At 39.2% G+C, this 26,882-nt stretch overlaps 2 protein-coding genes across 3 annotated transcripts; one reads left to right on the plus strand and one right to left on the minus strand.

Annotated features, from left to right (window-relative positions):
* The first annotated feature begins 18,852 nt into the window (after positions 1–18,852).
* On the plus strand, positions 18,853–24,402 carry LOC121967546 (calcium/calmodulin-dependent serine/threonine-protein kinase 1-like). Its single transcript, XM_042517847.1, has 11 exons — positions 18,853–19,840; positions 20,406–20,536; positions 21,600–21,641; positions 21,767–21,875; positions 22,046–22,124; positions 22,221–22,517; positions 22,593–22,705; positions 23,286–23,393; positions 23,469–23,531; positions 23,625–23,792; positions 23,933–24,402. The coding sequence occupies exons 1-11, from the start codon at positions 19,355–19,357 to the stop codon at positions 24,062–24,064; spliced, it is 1,728 nt and encodes a 575-aa protein (XP_042373781.1). The 5' UTR covers positions 18,853–19,354; the 3' UTR covers positions 24,065–24,402.
* A 12-nt stretch (positions 24,403–24,414) lies between these two features.
* LOC121967547 (F-box protein At2g32560-like) lies at positions 24,415–26,882 on the minus strand. 2 transcript variants are annotated; one of them, XM_042517849.1, is made up of 6 exons: positions 25,743–26,882; positions 25,574–25,653; positions 25,295–25,473; positions 25,137–25,211; positions 24,830–25,048; positions 24,415–24,652 (listed from the first exon to the last, which is right to left on the minus strand). In XM_042517849.1, exons 1-5 carry the CDS (start codon positions 26,373–26,375, stop codon positions 24,861–24,863), a joined length of 1,155 nt encoding a protein of 384 aa, XP_042373783.1. In that variant the 5' UTR covers positions 26,376–26,882; the 3' UTR covers positions 24,415–24,652; positions 24,830–24,860. The 2 variants fall into 2 exon arrangements, with proteins under 2 accessions (XP_042373783.1, XP_042373782.1); XM_042517848.1 differs by having other exon boundaries at positions 24,415–25,048.

Consider the following 26,882-nt stretch of genomic DNA (forward strand, 5'->3'; position numbering starts at 1 on the left):
TGGTAAAATTGGATATCATCGGCTAAGAATACTTTTGAATCTAAATTGGATTCTAATTTCTCTGCAATCTGAATATCAGATTCTTCCTGTTGACGTCATGTTGCCTCAAAATATTCTCCAAACAACATACTATTACTAGCTAACTCATCTTGTAATGGATTTGCTTCTTCATTTAGACCAAACACCAAATTACTTGTATTTGTATTTATATTCACCACATTATTATTTTCACAAGAAGATGGAATATTACTTTGGCATACATTTATGGACTCTTGAGTAGCTCGTTATCTCTCCACTAAATATGAATCAATGGAAGTCATACAGAATTCAAGTTCATCAAAATTATAGTCATCTCTAAAAAAATATTCAAATATTGAAATCATAACAATTACATAGACTAAGGTATATATAGATGGTTTCAAATCAAAGCTCTCTAAGGCCATCAATGAATTTTGACTAAAATTCATTGATAGACCTAAGGAACTCAGATATCTAAAAACTTGAATGGGATGGGAGATAATAGTATGTAGAATATATACATGGTGTCCAATCTTGGCCCTGAGACACACACGAAAGAGAAGTTATAGTCACATACCAACTAGCACATACTTTGGTGCTGGTTTCTGAAGACCAACGCCATTATGGTGTTGATCTTCGAAAAGCAATACCAAAACATGTTGAAAGTTTAAAATCATTTTGAAGATCACCGGTAGGGACTTGAAATAGTCAACGAGGGCATATTCTGACTTATGTTCACCTGATAAACCCACAGGTGTTGAAATGAGTACTATTAGAACTTTCTAAGGCCATTAATGGATTTTAATGGAAACCTATTGATAGATCTAGGGGACTCAAATTTTGGAAAACTTGAAATTAGATGAGTGATAATAGTATGTAGAATGTATACATAGTGTCCAATCTTGGCCCTGACACACATACAAGAGGTTTTGGTCGCATGCCAACAAGCACATACTTTGGTGCTGGTCTTCATAAACTACCATCATATTGGTGTTGGTATTTGGAAAACAACACTAAAGTATGCTGAAAGTTTAAAATCATTTTGAGGATCGCTGGCAGGGACTTGAAATAGTCAACGAGGGTATCTTCTGACTCATGTTCAACTAATAAACCCACATGTGTTGGAATGAGCACAATTGAAGGATCGAAAAAGCGATAGGGGGGTGAATATCGCTTGTTAAGAATCTTTTTTGTTTCGTAAAACTAAATCAAAGTATAGTAACAGAAAATAAGATAGCAAAAAAAAATACTCAAAAGACACAGATGGTTATTTGATTCCGAGCTTGTGTCGACTTCTACTCTAAGACTCGCGATCCTTGATCACATCGTTGGATAACCGCTAACATTCCTTTTTTCGAAATCTTCAGAAAAGAGATAATTTACACACTGAGATTTACAAAGAATTATGCAAGCTAAGTAAATATACTGACAATGAAGATATAAAATGAAGATTTATTGGAGCTCTTCGGTGTTGTAGCTTGCACATAGAGTTGAAGTGTAGAGAAGTAACAGCACGACTAAAGAGGAAGAAGATCAGAGGATTGCACAAGAATTGAATTGTAGTTGGCTCAGATCTCGAGGTCTTTTTATAAGTTATGTTCAATCTACCAAAAAAGTCTTTGGTCGACTGATCCTTTCGGTCAACTGATCACACAGAAGTACTTCTTTGCCAAGATCCGATCATCGCTTCATTAATAGAATTTATTGTTCGATCGACTGATCACTTTGATTAGTCAATCGATCCAACTGATTTCCTTCTTCGTTGAGATTTGATCTTCTTCATCATTAATGTCTTTAAATGTTCGGTCGACTGATCACTGGGTTCGGTCGATCGATTCGCCTGACTTCCAAGTTTAATCTAAACCCTGCATATCAGCTAGGTTCAGTTGATTAAACCTCCTATTCGGTCGGCCAATCCATTCGTCTTCTGTAAAATAGAGTTAGTTCTACAGTATAAAAAATCTTCCTATAGCACAAAGTTAGCACAATAGTATAATTCTGCATGAGTAAGAAAAGACAGTAAAACCTGTCTTGATCTTAACTTGAAAACCTCTTGGTTTATTCAGTTAGACCAGTGACCTAAGGTTTGTCCCTTCCTTGACCTCCTTGTCGCTCCACTCCAATTGTTTACCTCAATCTAGCTACTAAACATTAGGTCCTCCAAACCTATTTGGACTTTAGCTCAGTATTAGATCGGCTCCCCAGGACTTCCCCTCGATATCGGTCCTTCAGACCTATCAAGTTCAACTGTCAGGTGTCAGGTCCATAACTCACTTGGATTTCCTGCATGACTTCCACGATCTACTAAGACTTTCCTGTCTAAGCGTGACTAAGGCTTTTCCCGGTTGAGTAAATAGTTTGCACACTTAGTCAATTTATCATATCACAACAAGACTTAACTTGAACCTTTGACAATATCAAAACTCAAGTTTGATTTTGGTGCACCTTGCACTAACAACGATTACTGTAACGACCCGCCTTCTACTGACTAGGCTGTGAGGCCGATCGCTACATTATGCTGTGCTAAATTACTATTGCGGAAATCTGGATTGATTAAAATTTTACTAAACTGATTACTGTAAAATCTGAACTTAATATTCTAGGTGTACCTAGGAGTTGTACACATTCTAGGGAAGATCATCTATGCCTCTCGGATGTCCTGCTAGCTATAATCAGGCATTTCAATCGATCCATGAATCGATTGAGCTGTCGGATCGATCCAGTGATCGATCCAGCTTGATACCGGCACGGAGAGAAACTCTGGATCGGTCGGCTGACCGATCCACACGCCATCTCGCTTCTGTATGCGGCTGGATCGGTCTACCGACCGATCCAGGAGTACACTGATCGGTCGGTAGACCGATCCAGTGGCTCACTGATCGGTCGGCTGACCGATCAGTTTTTCTGTACCCTCTGTTCGCATCTGGATCGGTCGGCTGACCGATCCATAACAGACGCTAACTCTCTGTTCGCGACTGGATCGGTCAGCTGACCGATCCAGTGGCACAACCCAACTCTGATCGATCTGTAGATCGATCTGGGTTTCTGATTTCGAACCAGAACCCCTGATTTCAGCACTATTTCGTGCCTCAATCACATTACATGTTCTAAGATGGCTAGGAAACACTCTAACAACCACAACTAACATTCTAACATCATAAAGAACAATGTTCTAAGCATAATAGAGTGCATGGTTAACTAATTCATAGCGATCAACATACTAAAGTGCAAATTGCTAAAATACTAAAAAGTACTAATGTTTAAACAAAGCTTGCTAGAGTTCCCTAAGATCTTCTTTCCAAGTTCCTGCCCACACACATCTTCGTAGCATTGTCCTCCAGCCTCTGCTAGTCCATCTTTCCTTTACCTTTATCTGCAGTATAAGGAAAAGAAAGTATCTATAAGCTTTCGCTTAGTAAGAAACCATCTACCTCACTAAAACATGCATTCGATGCAATATGCTTTTAAAACATGTTATTTGAAAGTGCACTGATTAGACTGAAACATGGCAGGTTATCATACATAGAAATCAAAGCTAGTCATGGCATACTATCATCTAAACATGTGTAATAAAAGCTGAACATGAACACTAAAGCATAGCATACAAAGCTAACCATAACTATCATGTGTAACAACAAGGAAAACTGAGCTGAACATGAATTAACTAGTCTGGAACTGAATTCAAACTCAACTAACATAACTGATCTTTATGAGTTTTGAAAAACTATAATATAATAGATTAAAATACATAATCATATTGCTAATGGGCCCGGCAACTGTACATGCTATGCGCGCATCCTCAACTAAACCCGGGGTTGCAAATCCCGAATTTAGCAAGGTTTACTAGGTTATCTAAACCTAGGAACCGACTATGGGAGCCCAGCCCAATGGATATCTAATCCTGTACAGTGCCACTACTGAAAATAAAATACTGAATCATAGCTAATTAATTTACCTTGCTTCTACTAGGTTATCTGAACCTAGAGGCGACTATGGGTGCCCACCCATTGGACCGTAGTCCCATATATGTTGTGGCAAGGCTAACTAAACTATTTAAATGCTTCTATTGCATTTACTGAGCTATTAAAATGCCTAAGTTGCATTTTTCTGTGCTAAATAATTTAATCGAACACTTAGTATGCACTAATTCGCATCCTTGTGCCGAAAGTCTACATATTTCTAAACTAAAACATGGAATTCACACGGAAGCTACTTATACTGCAGGTGAGGGGTTTCTTACCTCGTACGCTAATTTTCTTACAACTCTATTCGCTAGAATTCCGGTGGAGACGATCCTTTCGACAATCTCCTCGCTCCAACGCGTTCTTCTCGCGGAGGGGAACGTTCTTGTGCTGAAATCGCTGCCGGAAGGTGCTCTTAGGGCCCTAGGGAGAGAACCCTAGGGTTGGCGCCGAGAGGAAGAAGGAGAAGGAGAGGGGGTGGCGTGTAAGGTGAGGTCTCGGTGGAGAATTCCCGAACCAAAGAAATAAACCAAACTCACTCAAGTTTTCTATTTATTTTAAGTGGGTATTTCGGCCAATCTTAAACTTAAATATAAATGTTTCCCTTTCCTTTCAGCACGACCCTGCTGGGTTCAACTGGTTACTAGAATTACCCGTAAACCATAGGTCTCGGGTTCAATTCCCGTTTAGGCCGTTTTCGTTTTCTATTTGTTTTTGCTACTTCCGCTACTCTAAAAATTCTGTAAAAATATCCTAAGATTCCAGAAAAATCATAGAATATTTTTAAAATAGTTTTGAGAATTTTTGGGCGTTACAATCCCCCATACCTTATAAAAAGTTCGTCCTCGAACTTAGAATAATTCTAGGTACTTCTGTCTCCCATGTTGCCTCTTCTGCTGTGTGACTGTGCCAAATGACTTTGACTAATGGTACTTCCTTGTTCCGCAATTTCTTAACTGCTCGGTCTATTATCTGAATAGGCCGACTGTCATAGCTGAGGTCTTCGCGGATCTGTACCGACTGGGGCTCAATCACCTGGGTGGCATCTGGGATATGCTTCTTCAGCATAGAGACATGAAATACATTGTGGACAGCTGACATTTCCTGGGGTAGCTCTAGCTCATATGCTACCTTGCCCACTCTTCTGCTGATAAGGTATGGTCCCACATATCTGGGACTTAGCTTGCCCTTCTTCCCAAAACGCATTACTCCCTTCATGGGAGCTACTCTGAGGAACACTGAATCCCCAACTGAAAACTCTAAAGGTCTGCGCCGTGTATCAGCATAGCTTTTCTGGCGGCTCTGAGCTGTCTCTATCCTCTGGCGGATCTGCTGTATAGCTGCTGTGGTATCTGCCACTAGATCTGTCTGAAGTTCTAGTTCTTTCTGTTCACCACTCTCATACCAGCAGATTGGAGATCTACACCTCCGCCCATAGAGAGCCTCGTAAGGTGTCATACCGATAGTGGCCTGATAGCTGTTGTTGTATGCAAATTCTGCTAGACTCAGATATTTGCACCAACTTCCTTTGAAATCTAGGGCACATGCTCGGAGCATATCTTCGAGTACCTGATTTACTCGCTCCGTCTGTCCATCTGTCTGAGGATGGAAGGCTGTGCTAAACTTTAACTTCGTGCCCAAAGCTGACTGTACACACTCCCAGAAGTGTAATGTGAATCTACTGTCCCTGTCTAAAATAATGGTTCGTGGGATTCCATGTAATCTAACGATCTCCTCGAGATACAACTGAGCTAGCTGTTCCATGGAGTAGGATATCCTGATAGCTAAGAAGTGGGCTGATTTAGTCAATCTGTCGACTATTACCCAGATGGTATCAAAACCATTCGTGGTTCTGGGTAATCCCACTATAAAATCCATAGAAATGTCTTCCCACTTCCATTCTGGTATCTGTATGGGCTGCAAAACTCCCCTTGGTCTCTGATGTTCTGCCTTAACCCTCTGACAGGTTAGGCAGGTGCTGACATATTGAGCGATGTCTCTCTTCATCCCAGGCCACCAAAAATGTTTCTTCATGTCCTAGTACATTTTGGTGGAGCCAGGATGCATCGCATAGGGAGTCTTGTGAGCCTCGTCTAGGATTTTCCTCTGTAGTTCCTCCTGATCCGGAACACATAGCCTGTCACCAAAATACAACACCCCGCTATCTGATATTCTGAACTCTCCACCTTCTGATTCTGCTAAACCTTGCTTGATTCTCTGAATTTCAGGATCCTGCTCCTGAGCTGTCTGGATGTCACTGAGCAAGGTAGACTCCAATGTCATAGTAGAGAGCTGTCCGACTATGAGCTCGAGACCGAAATCTGAGATCTCCTTCTGTAGGGGCGGTGACATGGCTGCTAGAGATAATAGGGTAGCGCTGGACTTCCTGCTGAGGGCGTCTGCTACCCTATTCGCTTTTCCTAGGTGGTAGAGGATATCTATGTCGTAGTCTTTGACCAGTTCTAGTCATCTGCGTTGTCGCATATTCAGATCCTTCTGAGTGAAGAAGTACTTCAAACTCTGATGATCTGTATACACTCTGCACTGAGCTCCATACAAGTAATGTCTCCAAATCTTGAGAGCGAACACCACTGCTGCAAGCTCAAGGTCATGAGTAGGATAGTTCTTCTCATAATCCTTAAGTTGTCTGGAGGCATAGGCGATCACCTTGCAATCTTGCATCAGCACTGCTCCTAGTCCCAACTTCGAGGCATCACTATATATGTCAAAGCTATTTGCGTTCTTTGGTAGAGTCAGAATAGGTGCACTGGTCAATCTCCTTTTCAGCTCGCTGAAACTGTTCTCACAGATCTCTGTCCATTGGTCAGTGGGGAGGCTATCCTGGAGAAGTCCTCTACGAATTTCCTGTAGTAACCTGCTAATCCCAGAAAGCTTCTGATCTCACTGGCGTTCTTGGGTCTTTTCCAGTTGCTCACAACTTCTATCTTACTGGGGTCTACCATGATACCATCCTTTGAGATGATGTGACCCAGGAAGGACACCTGATCTAGCCAAAATTCACATTTGGTGAACTTGGCGTACAGCTGATTCTGCTGAAGGGTCTGCAATACTGTTTTCAGGTGTTCTACGTGTTCTTCCTGAGTTCTGGAATAGATAAGGATGTCATCGATGAACACGATAACGAACCTATCTAAATATTCTCTGAATACCCTGTTCATAAGGTCCATGAAAATAGCTGGAGCATTTGTCACGCCAAAGGGCATGACTACGAACTCGTAATGTCCGTATCTAGTCCTGAATGCTGTCTTGGGTATGTCCCCTTCTTTAACCTTCACCTGATGATAACCTGATCTGAGGTCTATTTTAGATAACACTGCTACTCCCTTTAGCTGATCAAACAGGTCATCTATTCTAGGAAGAGGATACCTGTTCCTGATTGTGACTTGGTTCAGTGCCCGGTAGTCTATACACAGGCGCATGCTCCCGTCTTTCTTCTTCACGAACAATACAGGTGCTCCCCATGGTGAGTGACTAGGACGGATGAAGCCCTTGTCAAGCAGCTCCTGTAGTTGCTCATGAAGTTCCTTCAGTTCTGCTGGAGCCATGCGGTAAGGTGCTTTGGAGATAGGATTTGTACCGGGAATGAGCTCTATCTCAAATTCGATCTCCCTGTCTGGTGCTAGGCCTGGTAACTCTTCAGGGAAGACTGCTGGGTAGTCACATACGACTCGGACCTCTGCTAGCTGTTGGTCCTTATCCTGACTAGTGCTGACTACGTGTGCTAAGAATCCCGTACATCCTGAATCCATCAACCTCTGTGCCTTCATAGCTGAGAGAAACTTCTTGGCCTTTCTCCTGGGTTCTCCGACGAATTCGAACTGTGCTTCCGCTTGAGTCTGTTTACGGCACTCGATGGAGGCACCGTATTTGATCAAGAAGTCCATCCCGAAGATGATGTCGTAGTTGGTCATATTAATCACTATCAGATCGCAAAAGAGCTCTCTGTCTGCTATAGTGACCGACACTGCTCTGAGCCAGTGCGTAGACACCATGATTTCTCCTGAGGGTAACGTCGTAAGGAACTGGCTACTGAGTACCTCTGGAGGTACTGCTAACTTCTCAGCAAATGCCCTGGATATGTATGAATGGGTTGCCCCAGTATCGAATAAGACAGTTGTACTTTGCTGTAAAATACTAATCTGACCTGTAACAACTGTCGAGGCATTTGCTGCGTCCTCTCTGGTGAGTGAGTAGATCCTCGCATTGGTCGTAGCTGGAGGGGCTTCTAATCTGCCCTGGCTGATATGTGGACCATCTAAAGCGGCCTGCATCTGATGTAACTGAGCTGGCTGGCCTCCATACTGAATTGGCTGTGGCTGAGGAAGACTGGTCTTGTTTGGACACTGCTTGGCCATATGCCCTTCCTGTCCGCATTCAAAGCATCCTCGTGTGCCCTTACGACAAACTCCAGGATGGAATTTCCCACAAGTAGCACACTTTGGATAACTGGGCTGCTTGCTGGCTGGTCCTCCTTTTGGGTAACTCCCTGGTTTGCGCTTGTTGCTGGAGTTCCCTTTCCAGTTAGAGTCATGGGAGTTGTGACCCTGTTGCTTCTGAGTGCCTGAGCCTCCTTGACCTTTAGCTTCTGAGAGGACTTGCTTCTGCTGCTTGATGCTATTCTGGTAATGCTCAGTGATTAGAGCACTGCTCACTAATTCTTCTGTGGTTTGTGGCCTATGAACGCCACCAGCCACGTTCATTGCTATTTCCGGCCTCAGCATCTTGAGCATCAACCGGATTCGTTCCCTTTCTGTGCTAACTAATTCAGGGCATAGACGAGCCCATCTGTTAAATTTCTTCACGGCTTCCTCAACTGATAGGTTGCCCTGACGAAACTCAGTGAACTCGTCGTAGTGACGGTTGGTGACCCGCATGTGAAAGAACTCCTCAAAGAATTCCTTCTCGAAGTCAGCCCATGTCATCTGGTTCACTGGGCGCTTCGCCCTGATTCTCTCCCACCACATACGTGCATCTCCTGTCAAACAAAAGGAGGCGCACTTCACCTTCTCATGTTCTGGCCAGTCCAGAAGCTCCATCGTACTTTCCAGTGTTTTGAACCATGCCTGAGCATCCCATGGTTCATTGCTGCCTGAGAAATTCTCTGGCTTGACTCTCTGCCACTGGATCAGATAGGCTTCTCTCTGCGTTCCTGCTGCTGGGGCTACTGGTGCCGTAGGCTGGACTGGTGGAACCTCTAAGACCACTGGTGTCGCTAAGTTAGGCTCCGGGGTGACAGTGGGAGTGTTCTGCTGACTAGCCTTTAAGGTGGCTATTTCCTGTTGTTGTTCAGCTAGCTCCGGGGTGACAGTGGTCGACTGATCCTTTCGGTCAACTGATCACACAGAAGTACTTCTTTGCCAAGATCCGATCATCGCTTCATTAATAGAATTTATTGTTCGATCGACTGATCATCTTGATTAGTCGACCGATCTGACTGATTTCCTTCTTCGTTGAGATTTGATCTTCTTCATCATTAATGCCTTTAAATGTTCGGTCGAGTGATCACTGGGTTCGGTCGATCGATTCGCCTGACTTCCAAGTTTGATCTAAACCCTGCATATCAGCTAGGTTCGGTTGACTAAACCTCCTGTTCGGTCAGCTAATCCATTCGTCTTCTGTAAAATAGAGTTAGTTCTACAGTATAAAAAATCTTCCTATAGCACAAAGTTAGCACAATAGTATAATTCTAAATGAGTAAGAAAAGACAGTAAAACCTGTTTTGATCTTAACTTGAAAACCTCCTGGTTTCTACAGTTAGACCAGTGACCTAAGGTTTGTCCCTTCCCGGGACATGACCTCCTTGTCGCTCCACTCCAATTGTTTACCTCAATCTACCTACTAAACATTAGGTCCTCCAAACCTATTTGGACTTTAGCTCAGTATCAGATCGGCTCCCCAGGGCTTCCCCTTGATATCGGTCCTTCAGACCTATCGAGTTCAACTGTCAGGTGTCAGGTCCACAACCCACTTGGATTTCCTGTCTGACTTCCGCGATCTGTTAAGACTTTCCTGTCTAAGCGCGACTAAGGCTTTTCCTGGTTGAGTAAACAGCCTGCACACTTAGTCAATTTATCAGATCACAACAAGACTTAACTTGAACCTTTGACAATATTAAAACTCAAGTTTGATTCTGGTACACCTTGCACTAACAATGATTACAACTCTCTAAGGTCATTAATGAATTTTGACCAAAATTTATTGATGGATCTAGGAAACTCAGATATCTGAAAACTTGAAATAGGATGGGAGATAATAGTATATAGAATGTATACATTGTGTCCAATCTTGACCCTGAGACACATAGGAGAAGTTAGGATTGCGTGTCAACTAGCACATACTTTGGTGCTTATTTCTAAAACTAGCACCATAATAATTTCCGAATACACTGTGTTCTATTATCATATAGTGTGGTGCTAATTTCCAAATACCAACAACACTATTACAAGAATAGGATCACTGAGTTCTAAAAGTTTTAAAGTCTTTTGATCAGTGTTGAGAAGACCTTAAACCAATAAAAGATAGCACATTTGGTCTCTGATACATCTAATAAATATATAGGAGTTGAAATGAGTCTAATCTAAAAGATGACACATTTTGACCAAAATTCATTGATAGAGCTAGAAATTTGAATTTTTGAAAATTTGATATATAATAAAAGAGATAAGTATAGAGAAAGTATATAGTGTGCCCAAGCCTTTTGGTTCCGTACAAATTGACAAAGAACTAATAGGGTGTTGAATTTAAATCATCGGCATGAGATTTCAACAGTGTGAAAATACAATGGGAAGAGTAAACCCTAAAAGGAGATCTAAAATTGTTGAATTTAAATCATCAACATTACAATATAAAATTTTTTACCAGAGTGATGTTGAAATTTATAAAGTTAAGCACCATAGTAGTACAATAATATAATATTTAGCACCACTGTGTTATGATTTTGAACTGCTGTATATCTTCCAAGTTTTAAAATGTAACACTAAGTTGTAAAAAAAACACTACTAATAAGTTGGATAAACTTGAACTTCTAAATATATATATTTTTTATTCCATTTGCTCATCATATAATATCTTATATAAGAAAACTAATCTGATTAGATGATTATATTTACAAATAGAAATGGATTACAATAAAACCCTAAACAATCTTTTCTATTGTAATTGATATAGATAAACAAATAAACCAAAAACATACATGAAAGAATGTTACAAAGTATGAGAAAATGTTGTATGAGCTACTATGTTGAAACCTTGATCATTCTTCTTCGAAGAACACCATGTCTTCAAAGTTTGAGTGTAACCCTAATGTTTAGATCACCTTGTAGAATTTACTCTTTCCATCGGTATTTTTTACTCTATTGAAATCTCGCCGGAATGTCTACATCACGAATTCACGATGGTATATGTTATGGGTAAAACAGAAAGATGGTAACATAGGCACGGGGCTCAATGTTAATTCATACATTCATATCAACAAATAAATTTTAAATTAAAAAATAGTTCAGATGCATTGGAAAACCATAAATGAAGTAAACCCGATCGATTTAGTTTTTACATACAGAAATTATCCACAGAAGGTTCCAACGGAAAGATTAGCAACATTTTATTATTATTATTATGATCGTCAGTCTTCCATTTTGACTCTCATTGCTACCTTGACTACGAAAAGACAAGTTTGCAGACTCCAAGGTATCTCACAGCCCCAGACAGGGAACCAATTAACCAAACACCACCATCAACACTCGACACTTGCGTTTACTTCTCCATGTCTCAGGCTCTGAAGTTTTCCCTCAGGATGGTTTAGGAGAATGGGCTGGAGGAGGAACATGATCGTGATCAGCTGCTCCCCACTGCTACTGATGCTTCTTCTCCAGTTGGTGGCATGCAGCTCTTGTGCTGACCATTTTAGAAGGTATCAGAGTCTGAGAGGTGGTGGCTTTGGTTCTATTCACCGCGACGCAAGCTTTAAGTTTGTGGAAGGGCAGAAGGTAGAAGATAAGACACTGGACGAGGAGAAAAGGATGGTGTTCACAGGGCCTAATCCTCTGCACAATAAGTAGGGTAATATTGTATGCGGCTAGACCCTGTGTTCGTTTTCCCTTCCTTTTTAGATTTTCTATTCGTGTTTTCTTATGCTGGACCATTAATGGAAGCAGCTGATAGACGATTCTTGGCGAATTGTCAAAACAAATGCCTTTCAATGTTGTAGTATTTTGATTCTTCGATACATGAAAGTGTGTTCTTCTGTCTTCAGCTCTAAAAAAATTTGTACTTTGCTATGAGATATGCTTTTCTTTCTTCTTCGCTTTTTTTTTTGTCTATCAATTGGCTTCTAACTGTTGTGTAGGTTGCTTAGGATTGATTAACTCTACAACTACCTTCTCTGCTTGTTTTTTAATAAAAATGATTTTGAAATACGAATTGTTAGTCCTGCCGTGCTGTTTTCGGTGATGGCTCGGACCTCGAAGTGGATTGGACAGGGCTAGTTCGATTTGGTGACGTTGAAAAAATACGACGAAGGGCAGTGAATGAGCTAAGAGAAAGAAAGGTGAAGAAAATGGAGAGAACAAAGCCCAAGAGAAGGCAGGCTGCTGTCCTAAATACAATCGAACAAGTAAAGCCTGATTTGCAGGCATGGTCACCAGCTGGACATTAATTGCTATGTTGCGATCATACCTTTGAATTAAGGTTTTAAATAAAGGTTTCAAAAAGTTTTAAATTGTTATGTTGATAGACAGTCCAAGCTAAACTTTTCAATCGATGTGACACTGTAGTTAGAGTGTCACACATTGTTCTATGCACCAGTTGCTGGGCTAGGGCAACAATCTAGGCCTCATAAGTACTGAGCGCCTAAGAGGAAAAAAGTTGGAAGATCAAATTTTATTATTCTTTCTTTAACATTTGCAGCACACTTCACATTCTTATTTTCTTTCCTTGACAGTTAATTGCTTGATGACTCTGCCTCCACAAGATTTCTATATAAATTTTTTTCTTTCGAACAAGTCTTGTCATCTCCATTAACAGGCACACCCACAAAAAAGAACACTTTTGCTGCTGCCATTCCATCAACAGGCACATCCCATTCGACAGCACTCGATGGAAGGAATGCTCTTCAGACAGACATCCCCCACTGTGAAGCCATTCATTCACCTGCCAATTTTCTGAGATGAGGACACTCATATCTACTTTTTCTTTTCATTGAAAACAAGTTCAAGTGTTGTAATCCCTCTCCAATTGGTACTAAACGGTTTCATGCATCAGTCATGCCTGACATCAACACCATTAGATTGAATTAGGTTTCAGGTAGAGTGGGACAAGAGCTAAACTAAAACCCAGTCGTCAAATGGTGGCATCACCACTGTCATCAGTAGATGCAGGTGCATTAAGATATATATATAGATGATTAAAGCTAAAGCAATAAAATTGACAGAAGAGAAACAACAAAAGGCTGAGTTTGCATCAGCATAGGAATTGGAGCAGGTGGAGAAGCAATAAAAGAGAACAAAGTTGCTCCTTTTTATTGTGTTCTGCAAAATTCACCTCTTTTAAAAGAAATATGCACAGTTGTTCTCATGAGGATGTGTTCATTGGACAGGAGTGGCTCACCACTAAACAACTTCTTCGAGTTGTCTGATCTCGACTTATAAATTTAATGAACTGATAATCTTTAATCAACCCAGGAAAAATACTCGTGAGCCATAGAATTATCCTTGATATTGTGTAACGGAGGCACACAACAACATATATTAGAATGGCTATAAACGAGTTAAGTTTTGTGATGTTTAAATTTGTTTGTGCTTAAAATAAATCAAACGGTTGAAATGATTATTTAAATTTGATTTGATTTATTTTTTTATGAATTTGAGTTTGAGCTTGATTCAAGTTTAACTTCAACCTTGGTTCGTTTAAATATTATTGAGTTTTTAATTTAACTTTGTTTGAAATAACTTTTATATTTTAATCTTGTTTTATTCTTTTATTTATTTTAAAAGTTTATTTATTTATTTACTATATTAATAAAAAATTTATTGATGAATATTATTCACGAACGTTATTCATTAATATTATTCACGAACATTAATTAATTAAATATATATGTGTTTAAATTTATTTATTTAATTTAACGAGTTATTTAAACTTATTCAATTAATTGATCTGGTGTGTATTGAATGGACATAATTAAATTTTTACTAACTTGACATTAAACTTATTCCTAAACATATAAAAGACATTTATTAGGTAGTTATATGGATAAAAAAAACTATAAACAAATTTTATTTATTGCCAATTTAAATTCATTATCGTAAGTTATTTTAGCTCAAAGATTTAATAATAATAATAATAATAATAGAATACGACCGTGTGTAGGGATGGCAATTTTCTCCGTGGGTTTGGGGTCCCGCGGGGAAAACCCGAAATGGGGATGGGGATCCCCGATTTTTCGGGGATGGGGCGGGTTTGGGGCGGGTATGGGAATACTATCCCCATCCCCGAACCCGTCCCGAATATTATTATTATTAATATTAATAAATAATAATATGATTTTTTAAAAAAATATTAATAATAGTGTTAATATTAATATTAAAATTTTTGAAAATATTATTAATAATAATATTATTAATATTGATATTAATATTGATATTAATATTAATATTATCATTAATAATTATTATTAAATAATAATAATAATAATATAAATTAATTTAGAAATGGGGCGGGGATGGAGAATCCCCGAACCCGTGGGTTCGGGTTCGGGGAATCCCCGAACCCGAAAAAATGGAAACGGGGCGGAGATGGGAATGGCAAACCCGGCCCCGTTCCGCCCCGTTGCCATCCCTAACCGTGTGGCCGTGTGGGTGCCCAACACAATTATACAATGGCACATGGGTGGTGAGCACTTAGCCATCGATCTCTCAAAAATCAAAAATCAAAAATCAAAACTAAAATAAAATAAAATGAAGAAAACAAAATCTTGTGTTTCTAAGCTGTTCCTGGGATTACTTCATTTAGAAGTGATCTCAAAATGCACATTGTTTTTCACGTTCCCATGAACTCTTACACTGTGTTGTCATTATTTGCATACATAAACTTTGATTCCCAACAGGAGGTTGTTCATAAGAAGATAAATAGTACCCCGGGTTACGGTGGAGCAGTAATTCTGATTAAATTTCAACTTCGATAAATTAATAGATAAATTTTTCTTAATAGATAATTGACTTAAGAATACTGGATTGATGGATCATCCATTGTGAATGCTTCTTAATTTATCTTGATGATCGATAGAAAATTTCTATTAACTTAAAGAGGTCATTCCAAGATTAATCGATATAAATTGGATATACGATGTTAATTAAAAAATAATAATAAGAAGAAGAGAATCAATATAACTGGTAGAAAATTTTTATAGTTGAATTGATATTTTAGAGTTAATTGGCGATAGCTGGATATATGATATCTACTTAAAAAAACACATGAGAAGAGAAATAGTCATGAGTTTACGTGCACTTCAAATTTGTTCATGTTGAACTTTTCAAAAAATTTGTTCATTTTCTCAGAAGCAAGATCTGGACTCCTAATTCTAACCTTTTATATTCCACTTGCATGTATTTTTCAAGGATGTGATCTCACGGAGTGAAATGTATATTTTTATAATATTTGAAAGGTGTCTTACTATAATCGTATTATGATTTATATTTATTTATTAGATAAATAAAATTTTATTAATTGAGTGCATATATATATATATATATATATATATATATATATATATATATGATTTGATGATAAATTTATTTATTGAATGTCAATAATATAATTAATAGCATAAGAGAGTTTATAATTTGATCATAATTTGTGAACAACTCTACATATATAATTATGAATATATTGAAATAATTTTTAGTTGATGAATTCATACATCGTCAATTCTATGAGACTAACACGAATTATACTCCTTGGTCTAACCAAGAAGTTATTCAGCATTAGCTAGAGACATTGGGATGTTAAGAGTTAAACGTGGATGTTAGTTATAATAACTAGTTCATTGGAGTGACATGCTATGAGACTTCATATAGTTCTCTACATATATATAGATATGCCAATGAAGATTTCATTGCAGCTCGAGTGCAAGTTTTATTTGACTTAAGATATTCAAGTCATCTTGGTTATAAAGACTTATACTTTAACATCTTGAGCAAACATCTTCGTAGATATGTGGACCCCGGATGATTGAGTATAAGTCAAAGTGTCCGAAGATGTTTGGATAGTCCACAAAGGATTCACCATTGCTTGTAAGGAGATGTATACCATATGGTAACTTGTTATGATTATTACTCAAAGTTTTTGGTCAAAACATCACATGTTAAGAGTATTATACTGTTGGACACATGTATGAATAATTTGAATCCTCAAGACGATGAAGTATTTCTTAGGCTAGGTGTGGCATAGTCAGCTTAGTGGGAGATAATACAGAGACCATGTCCTGAACCAAGTTAGTATAAAATTAGTGAAAGGAATGAGACACGACTCACTGTAGCTGCTGAAAGATTTAGAAGTGGTTTTAGAATCAACTGTTGGATTTTTTCGGTCAATTAGGGATCATGATGTACTACTATGTGTAGCTCATAATCGATCCATAATTAATAGTTAATCATGGGCGACCAACATAACCGGGAACCTATTGGGTCACACGCACTACGAGTTTATATGAAGGATTTAAAACAAGTTTGAGAATTGGATTCTCAAATTGAGAGAGATAGAGTTTGGTTGGACCAAACGGAAAAGACAAATATGAAAAGATATTTGTCAGAACGGAAACACGGATGAGCCATGATTATTGTAGGAGATATGGATTTATCATGATTTGATAATAAACTAAAAGGGTATAAGTCCCCGAGCAGGCAACAAGAGGAGGTGAATTGTCTGAAATTAAAATAATACTCTTTTTTTTATTTTTGGACTAAGTTAGACAAGCACTTGTTTTTTAACAGAAAGCTAAATGTATAAAAGTAAAGAAAGAGACAAGAATATTTACTTGGTTTGCAATCATAAAATTGCTAATTCAAGAAAAATGTAACTCATTAAAATCTTTTTCTCCCAAAGGTGGAGTAGCATCTTATAATGTTGAAAGCTTAGAAAAGTAAAGAATAGAACTAGAAGTTAAAGTACAGAATTCATTTACAAATGTTGTTGTTAACTACCGAGACCAAGGCTCTATTTATAGCCTGTTGATCGAATCTGACCATTTGTTGACGTGACAACTTCGGGTGCCTGGAATGACTCCGGGCGCCTGGGCATGGATAAAACTTTATCCACGTCGTAACAATTCACAACGATTCGTAAAGGATAAACCTTATCTGGTCCAGGCGCCCGGATCGTGCTTACGCGACTTCGAACAACTGCGCGTCGAGGAGGCTCCCCTGGCTTGCCCCAGGGGGTCCAAGCGCTCGGACTGTTCAGGCGCCTGGCATTGATCTTAGCATCCGGACAATCAACAGCAAGCTTTCACTCTGACTTCTCATCCCTCGGAAACATCGTGCACTTCCTTCTCGTCCGCCAGCATACTCTTTCGCAGCACCTCGTCCTTTGGACATACTGAGCTCGTCGACTCTCTCTCGTACCGTCTTTTTCACTAGCTACGTCTTTCGCTCGATTTCTTGTACTCCTAAATTCCTACAAACTTAGACACAAGGCATTAAACATACATAAGACCTAACTTGACTTGATTGATCATATCAAAACCACCACAGGATACTTACAAAGGGGTTTAGTTTAGTTATGAAATAACTTGGTTTAATAATAAACCAAAAGAATTTAATTTAATTATGAACCAAGATTACTTGATTTTTTAATCTTAATAGTAATGAATCATGTTGACTTTACTTATTGGATTGGGAGATGACTTGCTCCCTAAGTTATGTAGAGGTGTATAAATAACTCTCTATGAGAAGAGATGAGTGGTTTTATTCTTTGAGAGAAAATTCTAATTTGATTAGGGCTTTTTCTCATCCTCTTCTCCCTCTCTCTAGTCGAGCTCTTGCTGCCCAAGAGTTATGATCGACCATCTTTAGCCACCCAATTCGGTGCTAACGAATTTGGTGCTTACGAATTCAGTGTAGACGAATTTTGCGTCGACAAATTCGGTGGCAACGATTTCTGTGTTGACGAATTCAGTGTCAACATTTTCGATTCCGCACTGCCCACCAAATCATGCCATGGGAGTTCTCTCGGATTGCTTCATCTTCACGCTTAGCTAGTACCGATCAGAGACAAACGACTCGTGACTTCGTGAAGCCGTTTTGACGAAAGCTCGGCGTGGATATAAATAGAGACGAGGCTCGAGAGCGTCATTTTGATTGATGCCCTTTCCACTACGCGTTATCTGTCAAATATATCTAACGTAAATTTATTTTCGATAAAATTTTATATTACGATGATATCTACCTAAGATGTATCCTTGTATGCATGTAGACGTGTACTGTGATAATTAGAAATTATTATTTTATCTTTTACTAAGTATATTTACAAAAAAGTATTTTAGTACACAACCATATCTGGAGTTACTAACCATTTTCATAAAAAAAAAACATTTATAAGAAGATTCTGAAAGCACTGAGAAGAAAAAGAAAAGCAGATAGTTGTGAAGCTTTTTGGAAGAACTTTAAAGAAGGAATTCCCTCACCTGATTTTAGTTCACCCAAACAATGAAACAGTTTCAGTAAAACTGATCATTTAAAACATTTGCACCTCAATTGGGCAACGTTAATGATAATTTATTTTTGCAATTTTGAATGATCTATATGAAGACAAACAGAAAGGAACTGGAAAACTTGGATATGGCGTTATTTAACTGCCTAGTGACCGAGTAATTACCAAGAACATGTTCCACCCGTCAAAGAGCTGCAAAAAGCAAAAATGACAAACGCGCATTCCTTCCTCTACTCCGTGTCTCATCCCTTTTCAGCATCTTCCCACTCGATGAAACGATCGGTCTCCGCGCATTTGCATTCCACTTCCTTCTCTGCATCTGCTACTTCAGTGCCTGGGCCGCCTCCCATTTGAAACTCTCCTCCTCTGTTTTCTCTCTTTTATTATCCTAAAAATTCAAGCTTTGCTCTTTCATCTGCTACTTTTCTTTTCACTCTTCTCAAACTTGTTTGGCAATCCTTTTTGGCTCTAGTCTTCCGATCTTTTTTTAACATTGGCCATCCTAAACATTCGATCGTTGCAGATTCGTCTTTTTTTTTTCATATAATTGCTTCTTTAGATCGTAGAATTTGCCACACCGTTTCCAAAATTTGATCTTTTTTTCGTAGTTTGGATCTTTTCTCTCTCACTGCTCGGTTGTCCAGGTCTCCATGGGAGCCTGCCATGGAAAGCAAATACAAAACCCTGAGTTTCAGGAAGAAGAGAGCCTCCAGATCCCTAACGCTAGGCAAGCTACACCGGTTGCAGGAACCCCGCAACAGGGCAAGTTCCCCTTCTGCAGCCCAAGCCCTCTTCCAGGATCTTACAAGAACTCGCCGGCTAACTCCAGCGTGACCTCGTCGCCTCTGCGGTTCCTCAAGCGGCCGTTCCCTCCGCCGTCGCCTGCGAAGCACATCAGGGCTCTCCTCGCTCGTCGGTACGGCTCGGTGAAGCCGAACGAGGCGTCGATTCCGGAGGGCAGCGAGGTCGAAGTGGGATTGGATAAGAACTTTGGATTCTTGAAGCAGTTCTTCTCAAAATTTGAACTTGGGGAGGAGGTCGGGCGTGGGCATTTTGGTTACACATGCTCCGGGAAGGTGAAGAAGGGAGATATGAAGGGGCAGGAGGTTGCCATCAAGGTTATTCCTAAAGCCAAGGTTGGTATTCTGTGATGTTCGATCAGTGCTTGTGATTAATGCATCTTTCCATTTTTCATGAACGTGTCTTTCTTCAATTGGTTTCCATGGTGAAATCTTTGGAGCATAAATTCTTTACGAAACTGAGTTGATTCATTGTTTATTTTGTGATTTCTATGGTCAACACATATGAAAATGCTTTCTTTTGTGTGTGTGCGTCTGTGTGTGCCTGTGTGATGCACTTTCGTTTCTCACTAACAGGAAGGTGAAAATTCCTTTGAGCTTCTTTGCCATTTCTCATGCTTCCTGCCAATTGTTCTCCCTTACTTCTCTATGTTATTGCTATTTAATTTATCTTTGGGCAAGTTCGACTTTATCATGTCTGAATTTTGATGCTTCTAAAATCTAAACGACATTGAGCTGTGATTAAAACAGGTGAATCTACCTTTGCAATATGATTGGCAGCTAAACCTTTTATACTTTTAGAAAGATCTCTGTAATACTGAGTTGATTTACTTTCTAGTTGATTGTATTAGTAGAAAGTGCAAGTCTCCTCAAATTAGTCTTATTTGGAAATAATATGCAGATGACAACTGCTATTTCTGTTGAAGATGCACGAAGAGAAGTGAGAATATTAAGTTCTTTGGCAGGACACAAAAATCTAGTACGCTTCTATGATGCATATGAGGATGAAGATAATGTCTATATCGTTATGGAGTAAGTGTATATCAGTTTTACACACTTCAAAATCCTATATATAGAAATGTATTCATCTGGATATGGCACTTACGGGAAAGACTGTTAAGTGAAAATGCAACTATTGCCGCAAGTTGAGATTTTTTATAAGTTCCTAGATTTCTATGCTACAGTGAACAACCCAGCTAGTTAATGTTATCTCACTAGTTGCTATTGATTCACTATTGCCACAAGTTTTAATTTTTTATAAGTTCCTAGATTTCTATGCTACAGTGAACAACCCAGCTAGTTAATGTTATCTCACTAGTTGCTATTGATTCTTCTAAGATTTTCAACTCAAAATTTAATGTTCTATACCTAATAAGTGAAGAAAGTTATGCCTTCGGATGATGAAAACAATATCTTGCATTTAATACCCATAAGAAAAGTGGCTTATTATGTGGATAAACTCTTTCGCCTTCAAAGTAGACCTTTTATTTTACCATCTTGAAAGAACATCTTGATTTGCACTCATCCGCTGCATACTATTGTTGAGCAAATTTATGTTGATGACTTCGACATTGTAAGTTTTGGAGAAAGCTCTGAAATGCAGCCCCCCAAGGAATCTTGTTGAAGAGATACAGTTCTATTGCTACCAGTTTCAAATACTTGAATTAGCTAGAGATTCTGAAATGGATTTAGAACTTGGTAACCATTTTACATTGCAAGGACATCAATTGACAAACATACGCATGCATTTCAAAGTTGATTTCATAAAGACCCATTATGAGCTCAGCTCACGAAGATGGTAACACATAATTGAATTTATTCAGCCGACATGGATATTGTATTCCCTTTTATCTTGTTACCTATTGTGCATATAACAAGCAACTAATTTACTATGCATCATTTAATCAATTAATTGGAAAAACAAAACTTGAAATTTATGAAAATTTCTCATAACATAATTACAAATATGTATATTGTATGACTTATAAATATCATACCTAGCACTAGAAGCATGCATTTATTTAGCACATATGCATCTCATTATCTAACTAGCTGATTTTTAATAGCCTGATAAAGTTGGCTTTCTTCCTTATAGGTTATGCAATGGTGGTGAGTTATTGGAAAGGATTCTATTAAGGTAATGATGTATCCAAAATTGCTCATTCCAATTCCCTTCCTAAGGTTTCTGCCTTTTGAACAACCTCTTCTTAAAACTTGAACCAAACATCTGAATAGAAATGATTTGTTTTTCCTTGTATTTAGCGGTGGAAAGTATTCAGAGGAAGATGCAAAAGCTGTAATAGTACAGATATTGAGTGTTGTGTCTTTTTGTCACCTTCAAGGTGTTGTTCATCGAGATCTCAAGCCAGAGGTAGTTGTCTCTTCTAACTGCAGCATGCAAATCCTTCATATACGTATTTCAGATTTTTCATTTGGTCTATTTGCTATCGTTTAAATTTCAAATTTAAGATTTGAGCTCTACGCAGGCTTAAGTTTCAATTTTTTTTTTTAATGGCTCATGCTTGTGCTTTTTTGGTTCAGAATTTTCTTTTCACATCAGGAGATGAAAAATCCACCTTAAAAGCCATAGACTTTGGTTTGTCCGACTTTGTAAAGCCAGGTTGGTTGCATAACAATTTTCAACCTTAAAAAGTTATCAGATGTTTCTTTTGGGTTTAATTTGTAAAATAAGATGACATCTTCACTGAGTCTACAGACGAGAGATTGAATGATATTGTCGGAAGTGCATATTATGTTGCACCTGAAGTTCTTCACAGATGTTATGGAACTGAGGCAGACATGTGGAGTGTTGGCGTAATTGCCTATATTTTACTCTGTGGTAGCCGCCCTTTCTGGGCACGCACAGAATCAGGCATATTTCGAGCTGTTCTGAAAGCAGAGCCAAGCTTTGATGATCCTCCATGGCCGTCTCTATCTTCTCAAGCTAAAGACTTTGTCAAGAAATTGTTGAATAAGGATTACCGTAAGAGAATGACTGCTGCACAAGCTCTCTGTATGTTCCTGATTATCTTGATTATTTTAGAAGTTGAGCATGAGCTGGTCAATTACAATAATCAACCAATCTCAGGTCATCCTTGGTTGTGGAATCCTGAAGAAGCAAAGATTCCCCTAGACATTATGATCTATAAGCTTATAAGAGCTTACATATGTTCTTCTTCTCTAAGGAAATCAGCATTGAGGGTACGCTCACTATGCCTAGCTGAGCCTGTGAAAACTATTGTTCTGTGCTTGTTCTTACTATTACAAAATATCCTGTAATCTCTCTATGTTTCGATAATATGAAAGAGTTTTTTCTCTTTTTTGGATGTTTAAACACCTTAATGCTGATAATATGACAGGAAATTGGTGTTTGGATTTAATAACTGTAGTTTGATAACCATAGCGGATAGCAAGTGCAAGTTACCTGATGATAGAAATTGCCAAGTTTATCGAGTTATATGACTAAATCATGCTTCACTCAGGTCCAACTTATAACCTCTTTTGACATCCATATGAAATAGCATCTATGTATCAAAATGCATTGGTATGTTTACTTAAACATATACCTTAAAGTTTAGATTAGCATCATCAAAACTGTAAATTAAACAATAATATTATTGTTTATCTGAAGTTATACTTATCTGCATTCTTTGAGATGCATGAAAATTCTTTCCAATTCCCCTATCTGTTAGTTAATCTTCTGTATTGCACAAGGCTGGTGATCAAAAGAAAATGTGCATAGAGAAACACTAATGTCTCTCTTGATTATTCATATCAACAGGCTCTTGCCAAGACCTTGAAGGTAAATCAGCTATATTACCTTCGAGAACAGTTTGCTTTGTTAGGCCCAAACAAGAGTGGCTATATCTCTCTCCAAAACTTAAAGACGGTTAGTTGTTCATTTTGTCGAAGTTCAAACATCTTTTTTGTTTCTAGATAGATATTCCAATTAGTCTTCTGGCAGGCTTTGTTAAATGATTCAACTGAGGCAATGAAAGATTCAAAGGTTCTTGATTTTGTGAACATGGTACTCCTCAGAACTCTGATTCACTTAACATAGTGATTACTGATACAGATGCAAAACATAATCTTGTTCGTCGATTGGTTCTTTTGGAATTAGGTGAGCTCTCTTCAATACAGAAAGCTAGACTTTGAAGAGTTTGCTGCTGCAGCCATAAGTGTGCATCAGATGGAGGCACTGGATACCTGGGAGCAGCATGCTCGTCAAGGTTATGAGTTCTTTGAGAAGGATGCAAACAGGCCCATCATGATCGATGAACTTGCATCGGTGAGAGTGAATACCAGCAAAAAATAATTCTCGTACTGAATCTACTTTAGTCACATTTAGCCTACACTGAGGTTTTATTTGAGTGAGTCCTGGTTCCTTTGCGAATCTTTATTCTACCTAATGGTTATGCACTTTTACAGGAACTTGGCCTTAGTCCATCAGTTCCAATTCATGTTGTTCTCCAGGATTGGATAAGGCACTCTGATGGAAAATTGAGTCTCTTGGGATTTGTTAAACTTCTTCATGGTGTTTCTTTGCGCAGACAATGCTGAAAGCTTAGCAAAACCTTTCTCTTTTTTTTCCATCAAACATGAGGATGCCTGGTCTTGGCACTCATTGTTTGACCAAACCTTGATGATTGAGTGGTTCATGCCCGAACCTTGATGATTGAATAGGCCAGACAACTAAGATCTCAGCAGTCATCTTGACACATATGTAACCTTCCTCCTGTACTCAATGATGTTAGTATTCAACCATGACGGCGATCAGTGATGTTGGTCAGGAAGATGTATAGATTAGTATAGTAAGTGTAGAAGGTTGAAAGGAATCGAGGTCTACAAATGTGATTCAAAAGCTTGTTACTCTGTTTTACTATCTCTTTACTCTCTTACCAGCTGCCATGAGAAATATTGTGAAGCAACATTGCATGGTCCGAAGAGGACATAAATATCTGATATTGTTCGAACACAAGTTGAACTTACACTAGACATGAAAGTTACAAAAACCCAAAAAAAAATAAAAAAGAGCTTACAAACATGGCTCTTCTTTTTCTTTTTTCATGTTTCACGTTTTGCCTCCTCCAATGTTGTAGCTCTGAATTGCAGCAAGCTTTTGAGAGAGCAACAAAAACTGCTACGAGTCTGAGAAGATAGCAAAGTTTGGATTTCAATTTTCACCAATTAAAAAGGAGAAGCTGAAGCTAAAGCTAAATACATCATTCACATTCAATTTCTTCTGTTCCCAACTACAAGAATTAGCTGTGGAATGCCAACAGCCAAAATAAAAAAAGACCACAAGTCTTTAGGCATTTCAGATACCAATCAATTTGATGAGGGACTTCAGGTCCTTCTACTCCAAAGCATCAGTTGGCCAAAGCTCTCTCCACTCGGATATTTCATCCTTGCTTTCCAATTTCCTGATTCCTCCATAAAATCCATCTGTTTCATTGCCTTCTTCCCTGTGATTCTTTCGATCAATGGACGCTTGTCGCCACTTTGAACCTGGCGTGTACTGGTTGAATTCGAGGACGATACTATCTGAAAAACCAAACACCAAAGGAGTAACATCAGCCAAGACAAGTATAACATACATCAACACTCGAGGAACTACAATATACCAACTTACTGCTCAGATGACAATGGCAAAAATGCTCATTTCCATCACAAGATTCCGAGTGACCAATAACTCCATACCACCAACCTGCAACACAAATGAGGCATTGGTTATACCTTGTTAGCATCAAACTTTTTTCACAAGGTGAATAATGCTATAACATGATTCACCATATGGAAACTCCTTGTTCTTTCTCCACTGAATTTCAATGTGATCGCCGGGACGCAACTTGCTCAAGCAGTCGGAGATATGAAGCTCATGAGCAGAAGTACCCGCGGGAGGTGCCCTCAGCCTCTTCCACTCCACTCCCTCCTCTGTCACTACTGTTCTTCGGCCGTGGGGAGGATACCTACACAAAGCATGGATGACAATTCAGTTACAATTCTTCATATAAGGCGCAAAAAAACAAAACTTGAATGATTTTCTGCATTAGATAAATTTCTTGTTACCTTGCAAGAAAAGTGTCTGTCCTGCAATCATATCTAACTTGAGCATCATAGCATGATAACATGAAGCCCACATGCCCATGCTGCAGAAGCATTAGAAATTAGAATTGTGTTTAAACTAAAATCTCAAGAACTTTGCTGTGATGATGACGACGACGAGGAAGACGACTACCTCGCGGTTGTAAACCTGAGCAGGGAACCAGAACTGTCCACCTTGCAAGGATTGATACCAAGCCATGACAGAGTCAGCGGGTAGAGAGTTCTTGAGCTTGTTGCCATTGCCAATCCTGCTCGTGAGCCAGGAAATCGGCCAGATGCAGGACAACAACCCGATCCAATGCTCGCAGCCGAAGCCGCCGCCGGGAGAGTCTGTTAAGGATGCCAGGTGGCGCTTCCACTCTCCGGTCTCCGCGGGGCCGATCACACTCCCCCATTTCTCCCTCATATGATTTTCCCAGAAGTGGTCGCTCCTGCACCGTTCTCGCAACGAGCTGCAAACGGCGGCCATGGCGGACAGCCCGACCGGCGGCAGCTTCTCCAGCACGCACTCCAGAGCCAACTCCGGCAGATCCAGGAGTGACGTCTCCATCGGCTCCTCCACGTTCTCCGCCCGCTGGCCGGAGCATTTGTTCCTGGGAATCATCGACGGCGGCGGCGGCAAAGCTCCGATTTTTCGCGCGCCAATCGGCTTACACTTTTCCAAGAAAGGCAGCAACCGAGACAGCAGCTCTCGCCACGGCGGCAGAGGGAAAGATTTGGAGAGGAAGAGGACGAAGGGGAAAAATGACATCAGGAACGACAGCATCAGATTTCCAAATCTGTGCCTGATTGGATTCTCCACGACGATATTAAACAAAGATCTCAATTGCTCCAAAATCAGCTGATTGACGACGATGTTGGCCCACTCGAGTTTCAATGCATCATCTCACAAATCAAAGAGTCCAAAGCTGAGACTTCTTTCCTTGCACACTTGAAGCTACACTCGAATAAAAATCGAGTCTTTGGCAACAGGAAAAAAAAAAAATTGGAGAAAGGGAGCAAGTGATTGCAGAGGTACGCGAAGAAGGTTTGGAGGAAGTGAGGATTAGAGAGGAAGATATAGGGATGAGCCTAAAGAGGTGGATTCACCAGAAAATGGAAGGAAGGAGGGAGAGATAAGCTACAGATGGCTGAGAGAAGGAACCAGTTTCATTTTTTCTTCTTTAATAAATAAAAAAATGAAACCTTTGAGTTCGAAAGGTTGGAATAGAGAGTAAAAAGTAGCCAACCATGAACGAACACATGTCCATCTTCTTCACCCTCCATCATCCTT

The sequence above is a fragment of the Zingiber officinale genome, chromosome 3B, assembly GCF_018446385.1.
Source record: "Zingiber officinale cultivar Zhangliang chromosome 3B, Zo_v1.1, whole genome shotgun sequence".
NCBI lineage: Eukaryota > Viridiplantae > Streptophyta > Magnoliopsida > Zingiberales > Zingiberaceae > Zingiber > Zingiber officinale.

Excerpts from the sequence above, each read along its gene's own strand:
- LOC121967546 (XM_042517847.1), top strand. The coding sequence starts at position 19,355 with ATGGGAGCCTGCCATGGAAAGCAAATACAAAACCCTGAGTTTCAGGAA. Across the intron at positions 22,518-22,592 it reads GACTGCTGCACAAGCTCTCT|GTCATCCTTGGTTGTGGAAT; the intron begins GTATGTTCCTGA and ends AACCAATCTCAG. Across the intron at positions 23,532-23,624 it reads TTCTTGATTTTGTGAACATG|GTGAGCTCTCTTCAATACAG; the intron begins GTACTCCTCAGA and ends TTTTGGAATTAG.
- LOC121967547 (XM_042517849.1), bottom strand. The coding sequence starts at position 26,375 with ATGCTGTCGTTCCTGATGTCATTTTTCCCCTTCGTCCTCTTCCTCTCC. Across the intron at positions 25,474-25,573 it reads ACAGACACTTTTCTTGCAAG|GTATCCTCCCCACGGCCGAA; the intron begins GTAACAAGAAAT and ends TGCTTTGTGTAG. Across the intron at positions 25,212-25,294 it reads GAACAAGGAGTTTCCATATG|GTTGGTGGTATGGAGTTATT; the intron begins GTGAATCATGTT and ends TTTGTGTTGCAG.